Source organism: Leptonychotes weddellii, chromosome 8, assembly GCF_054177405.1.
Source record: "Leptonychotes weddellii isolate Sample4059 chromosome 8, ASM5417740v2, whole genome shotgun sequence".
In the NCBI taxonomy this organism is placed as follows: Eukaryota; Metazoa; Chordata; class Mammalia; order Carnivora; family Phocidae; genus Leptonychotes; species Leptonychotes weddellii.
The window spans coordinates 101,909,297-101,918,593 of NC_138376.1; the positions used below are offsets into that span (position 1 = coordinate 101,909,297).

The 9,297-nt window shown below is 42.0% G+C and overlaps 1 protein-coding gene across 4 annotated transcripts; it reads left to right on the forward strand.

Moving 5' to 3' along the window:
• Window positions 1–6,694: 6,694 nt before the first annotated feature.
• On the forward strand, window positions 6,695–7,933 carry TAAR8 (trace amine associated receptor 8). Of its 4 annotated transcripts, XM_081827496.1 has the most exons (3): window positions 6,695–7,673; window positions 7,783–7,788; window positions 7,887–7,933. In XM_081827496.1, the coding sequence occupies exons 1-3, from the start codon at window positions 6,695–6,697 to the stop codon at window positions 7,931–7,933; spliced, it is 1,032 nt and encodes a 343-aa protein (XP_081683622.1). The 4 variants fall into 4 exon arrangements, with proteins under 4 accessions (XP_081683622.1, XP_081683623.1, XP_081683624.1 ...); XM_081827497.1 differs by lacking the exon at window positions 7,783–7,788 and having other exon boundaries at window positions 6,695–7,687; window positions 7,895–7,933; XM_081827498.1 differs by lacking the exon at window positions 7,783–7,788.
• The last annotated feature ends 1,364 nt before the right edge of the window (window positions 7,934–9,297 follow it).

Consider the following 9,297-nt stretch of genomic DNA (forward strand, 5'->3'; position numbering starts at 1 on the left):
CTGCTCTGGTAGGCCACCACTCCAAGGAAGAAGAGAAGTAAACTTTCCCATATTTTCATGACAGGCAGTAGTTTCATACCTTCGAATATGGTACCTACCCTTCCACAGAACCTGAGAGATAGGTGTGCTATTTTCCTTGATGATTGCATTTCAAAGGATGGCTCTCAGCTACTTGGAAAAGTCAGTCCTGGGTTATAAAGCCAGCAAGAAGACTTTAAAAAGATTTATATCTCAAAGAGGCAGAGAAAGAACTTAAAATTGCAAGTTTTCTGAAGCAAATCCTCTAAGAAAAGGGAGGGCAGAGGCTTAGAGTCAGGAAGAAGCATGCCTAGAGTTTATTGAAGCTGAGGGGAACATTAAGGTCATCTTGTTCAGTTATAATAATTACCTTTCATTGAAGAGCTATACTGACATCCTAAATCACCTCAGTTTACCCTCTTGTGAAGTACGTATGTGTCTTGGTCAGCTCAGGCTGCTATTAAAATGACCAGTAGCTGGGTGTCTTATAAACCACAGGAATTTATTGCTCACTGTTCTGGAGGTTGGGAAGTCCAAGATCAAGGTGCCTGCAGATTCAAGTCTGGTGAGGACCCACTTCCGGGTTCATAAGCGACTCTTTTTGCTGTGTGTTCACATGGAGTCAAGGACAAAGGAACTCTCTGGGACCTCTTCTATAAGGGCACCAATCTTATTCATGAGGGCTCCACCCTCACAACATAATCACCTCCTAAAGGCCCCACCTCTAAATAGCATCACATTGGAGATGAGGTTTCAACCCATGAATTTTGAGGGGACACACATATTCAGTCTGTAGCAATGCGTTATCATGTATAATGAAGTGAAAAAGATTAGGGAGCATAGACTCCAACTTAGGTGTGAATAAATTCCCAGAAGCAAACAGGCTCTGGTTACGGCAGTGTCCACACATTCCACAGTGACTCAAAGGCTTGCTCTCTTCATCGTTTGAGGAGGCCAGCAGTAGAGTTTATGCATATCTCAACAATCAGCACTGCTGATTGAACTTTTCACAGGGCAACTGTCACTTATGTATTGACCAATTTCTGGCCATAATTTGTCGCAGGAACTGGAATTAGGAAGTGATTTATTTATTTATTTATTTATTTTTTTAAAGATTTTATTTATTTATTTGACAGAGAAAGACAGTGAGAGAGGGAACACAAGCAGGCAGAGTGGGAGAGGGAGAAGCAGGCTCCCCGCTGAACAGAGAGCCCGATGCGGGGCTCGATCCCAGGACCCTGGGATCATGACCTGAGCCGAAGGCAGACGCCCAACGACTGAGCCACCCAGGTGCCCCAGGAAGTGATTTAGAAAGAAGATAGTACACAATAAGAGAAAAGGCAAATAAAGCAGATCGTCTACAAGATCCTAACTCCCTAAATGTTTATTTATAGCCTACTATACATTTTGCATAGAATTGAATATTCTAATAGGAGACACAAGAGAAGGAAAGTGACATTTCCCAGAGTGTCATCTGCTGTTATTAGCACCTGAATCCCCTGCAGGTATTTGTTAGAAACTGATTCCAAGCTTCCTTCCAAGAGCTCCCAATCACCATTTGTCAAGACATGTGCATTTGAGCAAAAGATTTGAATAGAAACATCACCAAAAGTTGTACTTGTCTTTCTCAAACAGTTCTATAAAATTAACTTCATCAGGAATATTTCATGTTTCAGTTGTTGATTTTATTGGCTGTATTTTAGAGTCATATTTTGTCACAGGCTTTGGATTTTTGTTTTGCTTTCTTATTTCAGACAGGCGGGTTTGTTTAGCTTCATATTTATTTCTCTTTTATTCTCTCCTAACCCAAACACACTTTAAGTGCTTGGTAATGTTGAAGTTGTCTCCATCCAGCCCTAAAGATCGCCAAACACAATCATGGTCTCGTGCTTTGGGTTCCTGCTCTTCTGTCATATTGGAAATGTGACTGATCCAGGCAGTCAGTCACTGGGCAGCTCAGCTCAGTTCCTGGTTCTGAATCTGTGTTTGTGTTCTTATTTCTCCCTAGGCTAGCAGCTTTCTAAAAACCAAAGTTCTAGGTGGAATTGGGGCTAAGTCACTTGTTTCAACTTCCTTGCTCGTGTGCTGTGAAGTGAGAAGGCTCGTGCCAGCTCCAGACTTCGAGCGGTGATCTGTGCACTATCTTCTGTGTGTCGTGGAGCATTTCTAGACCCTTTCACAGGAGTCAAAATCCTGGATTCCACAGCTGCTTCCAGACATGGAAACCACCAGGTTCTCCTTGTCAGCCCTGCTCACATTTGGTCTTCCTGTTTCTTGAGTGCAGAGAAGATGATTTCATTTATGAACATTCCTACAACTTCCCGCACCCCAACCCGCCATTTTTATATGCCTGCCCTCTCCATGTACTTGAAGCACAAGAGTTGATGAAGGAACTAATTCAGCCTTTTTGGCTGAACATTCTCATGAAATCTTTATCTCATTGGGGAAGGAAATGCAGAAGAGAAAAAAACCTGTTTTATCTGACTCCTGTATTTTCTGATCTTTCTTTTTTTCACTTGAGCAAGGTTTTTGGCCTTAAGAGGTAAGAATTTAGAGGCGTTGTTTTCCAGCTTCTTTCTGGACAATGACTGCTCTTCCTTCAAGTTTACAGATTCAAGTGGGTGTGCAACCTAGAGAGAGGCACCTTACAGAGGCGGCGGGAGGAGTGGGCACCATCATCCAGGGCTCACACTTGACCTCAGCAGAAGAAGTAGTTTGATACCTGTGGTGGGCAGAATAGTGACCCCTCTCTTCGCCTCCCATGATGTCCAGGTGCTAATCACCAGACCTGTAACCACATTACCTTCCATGGCAAAAAGGGACTTTACAGATGTGGTTAAATTAAGGATTTTGAGATGAAGAGATTATCTTGGATTATCCAGGGGGCCCAATGTAATCACAGGGGTCATTAAAAGTGAAGGAGGAAAGGGAGAGAGTCAATGTCAGAGTCAGAGAGAGATTTTAAGATCCTGTGCTGTTCGTTGGTTATATGGATGGAGGAAGAGACTACAAGCGAGGAATGCAGGTGGTCTCTGGAAGTGGGAAAAGGCAGGAAGCAGATTCTCCTGTAGAGCCTCCAGAAGGAAAACAGCACCAATAACACCTTGATTGTAGTCCATGAGAACTATTTCAAATTTCTAACCTCTAGAACTCTAAGATAATATATACGTATTGCTTTACGCCACTAAACTTGTGGTAATTTGTTACAGCAGCAATAGGAAACCACTAGAATGGCATAATCCTGAGGCAAGCACCCCATGCATGTCTGTGGACACCCCCAGTCAGCCCAGTGGTTACCTAGTGAATGAACACAGATATCGTCATCTATCAGTAACACTTGGAGACTGCTTTCCGGATATAAAGCAGCTCATGGCCCCCTGGCTATAAGAAATATTCCTTATTTCTACTACCTTGAGCTGACGCTCCCACAGCCTAGATCTGTGCTTTCTTGCTTTCCTGCTTGACAGCAAAACTTTTCCAAACAGAGCTCAGCCTTTGGTCTCATATTCTCATTAGCATTTCTTTATAAAGTACTTCAGAATAAAATAAATAAAATCAAAACAAAACGAGAATAGAAACATGGACGTTCTCCGAGTCCATGTCCCCTGCTATCTACTACTACACGTCTCTCTCTTCCTCTTTACAGTTGGCTTATTAAAATGTCAGTCACTGCTCATGGTCCCACTTGCCTTCCTTACCCATTCCCACTCATTCTCAATCCACTGCAGTTTGGACTCTGTCTTCACCATTCCACCAGAAGAGGTGGAGTCATGCTTGTCCATGATGTTAATGCCAACAAATGATTTTCATCTTTTATTAAACTTGACCCATTGTCAACATTTGACACTCTTGATATTTCCTTCTTCATAAGCCTTTCTCATCCCATGGGGTCAGTGGGTCCACTTTTTCCCATTTTTCCATCTGTTATTTCTGGCTACTCTTTCTTTTGCAGGCATAACCGTAAAGTTGGTGCACCTTCAGTTCCTTCCATTTTCACTGTACACACTCTAATCCAGTCAACAATTACTTCCTGAGTATCTGATATATGGTAGGCATTATAGCAGACCTGCACCGGGCAGTCACATTTACTCTGTGGCCTCAAAAACACTAGTGGGCTGAGGAATCCCCAACAATTATCTCTGGCACACTTGCTTTCCTGAGCCGAAAACTTAGAGGCTAAATCACCCACTGAACAACTCCAGTTTTATGTCCCTCTGACCAATCCAAACCTAACCCATCGTCTTTCCTTACCAAATGTAGTCTTTCTTGGATATACTCTATCTATCCTGTCGGCAAGTTACAAATATGGGAATCACCCATGATTCCTGCCTTCATCATACAACCCTAAACCCCTACATTCTTTCAGTCTTTAAATTGTGTATTTCATATTTTCAGAAAACAGGGAGGTAAAGCTACTGAAGAAGGGTAGGGTGGAATCAAGTCAGCTTTGAGAATTTAAAGAGAAGGTAAGATAGCATTATCAAGAAGAATTTGGGAGATGATTGCCTGAATAATTGTTTGCCTGTCACACCTTTAATACCTGTTCTACTCTTTTTCCAGTATATCTTTAATATCCGTATCCTAAGTGACAGATCATGTTTCTGTTTTCAAGTTTTAAATATATCATTGTGGACAAAAAAAGGCCTTCAGAACTTCCTATTTCCTGTATAGGATCAAAGGTAGCTATTTTTCTCAGACCTGAAATCTTTTTAACGTAGCTTTCAGTATCTTTAATTTCCCTCTTGAACTCCTTAAATTCCTGTTAATACTGCAAGGGCAATGTCTGTGTCAGGACGGGCTGCTACTATCAGAACTCCCTGGTGCTTAGCTTCTACGCCTTCCCATCTGGCAGTTTTGCACTTGCTTTCAATGGGTTTTCTTTGTTTCATCATTTAATTGCTGTTGCAAAGAGATAATTTAATCTCTGAAATGAAACAGGGTGGGCCCTCCTGTGGGCTTGTGACCTGCCCAGTGGCACAGAACCCTGCTCTTGGGGCTTGATGCCAGTTGCTGTGGTCTTGAAATTCTGAAAAATTTTACCTTTGAATTTGTGTTTTCTACGTGAAGTCCTCAGGGACAACAGAGCCTGCGCAGGGAATTTGGAACCTAGAGTTGCATGACATGTGATTGTCCTGCGTTACACCACTTCCCCTTCTCCCTTGGATTAGTCCTCGGCCACCTCACCCCCCCCATCCTCCACCCCCACCGAGTCCTCCTTCCCTGGCACCTTCAGCTTGGTCCAACCTCCCCCTCCTCACTCTGACCTACTAAGACTGCCGTGTTGGAGGACTGGATACAGGGAAGGGAGGGTTGAGGCAAGGTAGCCCTCTGTGGTCTCAGGGTAAGTCTTGCAGTTGTTACCCCATCCAGGCTTGTAGGGCCATAGCACATTCGAAGGGCAACTTAGCAGGGCCAACCCTCTTATGCACTCTCAATCCACACATTGAGTGGGTCCTAATGTGGAGGTTGCAATCCCTAGGGAGTCGGCTATCTGCCTTTGGTTGAGGTGACAGTCCCAGGAGAAGGACAGATGCCTTGCTCAGCTTCTTCCTAGACCCCCAACCTGGGCATGCATATTGTTTCAACAGTTGCAGGGAGGGGAAAACTGGCAGTAGGTGGGCCAGGCATGCTGAGTTCTAGGGCAGGTTCTCCAGGGAACTGTGACGGTCTGCACTTGCCCTACAAACAATTCCATGCCCAAGGAAGTGGGACATTATAAGTAAAAATCAGGGACGCTTGGGTGTCTCAGTCGGTTAAGCATCATTTGCTTCTTAAGCACCATTAAGCATTATTAAATCAATCAACTAGTCAATCAAACACCATGGCAGGTCAGGAGAGACTGAAGAAAAAAGGAAAAAGCTTTACACTCAAGAGCACTTTTTAACATATTTTTGAAAAAAGATCTCCATATTTTTATTTTGCCCTGGGCTCTGCAGATTATACAGCCAGTCTTGGAAATAGATAATATTATTGCCAAATACGGGATGAGGCTATTTCAGGATAGTTGAACTTAAAGAAATCTCTTGGTTAGAAAAATCACAAGTCTTTCTGCAAAGTAATAGAGCACTGAGCAATAATGCATTTTGTAGAAAAACTTACTAATTATAATTATCAAAAGTTTCCTTTCCGGATTCACACCTTACACTGTAGGGATTCCTTGTGAGGAATTCATAATGGGTGAAGTTAATTGGCTAGCTTCCTAAAACATTCTAAGTGTTAACTTCTCAGACAACGTGAAGGTGGAAGTCTATTAAAAGGTGACTTTTCTAATATGTAATTATATTATATGTGACTATTCTTTGCAAGGAAGAACTTCAGGGGTGTAAAGAACCAGGTATTTAAGTTACATTTCTTCGATTATTCAGATAATGTGAATTCTGGCTTGATGAAAATTCATAATAGATTAGCTTGGAATTAACTATCTGTGAGGTTTAGACATAATTACACAAATAATTGCATGCATTAAAGTCAGAAAGGATACATTTCTAACTTCTTGAAATTCTCTTAACTTATTTTTATGATTAAAATGGGAAAAAGGATAGACTCTAAGGCAATACTTAAAAGCAGTTGCTCAAATATGTGCTTTGATTTTTTTTTTTTAATTCTCAGAATCGAAAAACTTTTTTTCCTACCACAAGGGAGGGCAGGAAGACAGGAAGCATCAAACTGCAGAACCATGAGCAGCAATCTTTCCCACCCTGCTATTGGGCAGCTTTGCTATGAGAGTGTGAGTGGATCTTGTGTTAAACCTCCCTACTCGCTTGGATCCAGGGTGATTCTGTACTCAGCGTTCGGCTTTGCATCTTTGCTGGCTGTGTTTGGAAACCTCCTGGTGATGACTTCAGTTTTGCATTTCAAGCAGCTGCACGCTCCTGCCAATTTCTTGATTGCTTCTCTGGCCGGTGCTGACTTCCTGGTGGGGGTGACCGTCATGCCCTTCAGCATGGTCAGATCCGTGGAGAGCTGCTGGTACTTTGGAACCAGATTTTGTACCCTGCACAGTTGCTTTGATGTGGCATTTTGTTACTCTTCTCTCTTCCACTTGTGCTTCATCTCCATCGACAGGTACCTTGCTGTTACTGACCCTCTGGTCTCTCCTAGCAAGTTCACGGTGTCTATGTCAGGGATATGCATCAGTGTCTCCTGGATCCTGCCCGTTGTATACAGCGGTGCAGTGTTCTACACAGGTGTCAGTGACGATGGGATGGAGGAATTAGTAAGTGCTCTCAACTGTGTAGGTGGCTGTCAGATGGTTGTAAATCAAGACTGGGTTTTGATAGATTTTCTGTTGTTCTTCATACCTACCCTTGTTATGATAATTCTTTACTGTAAGATATTTCTAATAGTGAAACAACAAGCTGTAAAAATTGAAAATACTGGTAGCAAAGCAGAATCATCCTCGGACAGTTACAAATCCAGAGTGGCCAAGAGAGAGAGAAAAGCTGCTAAAACCCTGGGTATCACAGTGGTAGCATTTATGATTTCATGGTTACCATATACAATTGATACATTAATTGATGCCTATATGGGCTTCATAACCCCTGCCTATATTTATGGGATTTGTTGTTGGGGTGCTTATTGTAACTCAGCCATTAACCCTTTGATTTATGCTTTATTTTATCCTTGGTTTAGAAAAGCCATAAAAATTATTTTAAGTGGAGAATTTTTTTTAAGATTTTATTTATTTATTTGAGAGAGAGAGAATGAGAGACAGAGAGCATGAGAGGGAGGAGGGTCAAAGGGAGAAGTAGACCCCCTGCCGAGCAGGGAGCCCGATGCGGGACTCGATCCTGGGACTCCAGGATCATGACCTGAGCCGAAGGCAGTCGCTTAACCAACTGAGCCACCCAGGCGCCCCTTAAGTGGAGAATTTTTAAAGGATAGTTCATCGACCATTAGTTTATTTGCAGAATAAATGTAAACACTAAGTTGACAAATTTAAAAATATTTTAAAAATTATAAATTCATGACAAAATCAGATGTAAGAAATGAACAAAACATTTCAAAATTGGAGAAATATATTATTTTTTCAAATTAGCCAGAAACCAAATCACAAGAAGGTGCTTCCATTAAATCATTGCAAAGACATTTACTGAACTAAGTAATAAGTAACGAGGTGGCTTACACTGTAATCTGTCTTAGTGTTCTGTACATGTCCTTGCCATATGCACTTGTTTCTTCCAATTTCATGGAATTTGGAATCTCACTTTTCATTGTGATATCTCTAATCATTTTCTCTTTTATGGTCAACTTTCATTTATCTTCAAATGGTCTTTTTTTCCTTGTCTTTTGCAACATTTTACTAGTTTACAAAGGCTGTCATGACAAAGTACCACAGACTAGGTGGCTTAAACAACAGAAATTTATTCAGTATCTCGTGATTTTGGAGGCTAAAATTCCAAAATCAAGGTGTCAGCAGGGTTGGTTTCTTCTGAGGACCCCATTCTTTGGCTTGCAGGTGGCTAGCTTCTCTCTGCATCCTCACATGGTTTATGCCATGTGTATGTGTGTCTGTGTCCTAATCTCCTCTTCTTATAACACCACCAGTCATATTGGGTTGGCGATCACCCTTAAAAATTCACTTTAACTTAATTACCTTTTAAAAGGCCTTATCTCGATAAATGGTTACATTCTAAAGTACTAGGAGTTAGGACTTCTACATATTAATTTGGGGGACACCATTCAGCCCATAACAGGCATAAGACTAGGATTGGTGACACTCTTCAAGGGTCTGTTTGTTTGCTGCTCATTTGTGATACTGTCTGTACCTTCCAGGAGCTTTTGGGACAGCAGGTAAGCCTTTCCTGTTTAACAGCTGGACAGAATCTTGGAATGTTCACCTGTCATATTGTGGGATCAGTCATTCAGCCTCAGAATCAGGTATTAACTGCAGACATTGCCCAGAAGTGGAAAATTGCAAGTGGAAAAACTTGCCACAAAAAAGTTGGCCCAGTGAAATGGAAATCTGCAAGTGAAAGAATGATCAATTATTGGGGCGCCTGGGTGGCTCAGCTGGTTAAGCATCTGACTCTTGGTTTCAGCTCAGATCATGATCTCGTGGTCGTGAGATTGAGCCTTGGGTAGGGCTCTGCACTCAGGGCAGAGTCAGCTTCAGATCTCCCTCCCACCCCCTCGGGCCCTCCCCCTACTCATGCTCTCTCTCTCTCTAAAATAAATAAATAAAATCTTTAAAAAAAAAAAAAAGAATGATCAATTATGGCTAGCAGTGATACCAACTTTCTTCACTTGAATATACTGCGTGTTTCACTTCCCCAGAGT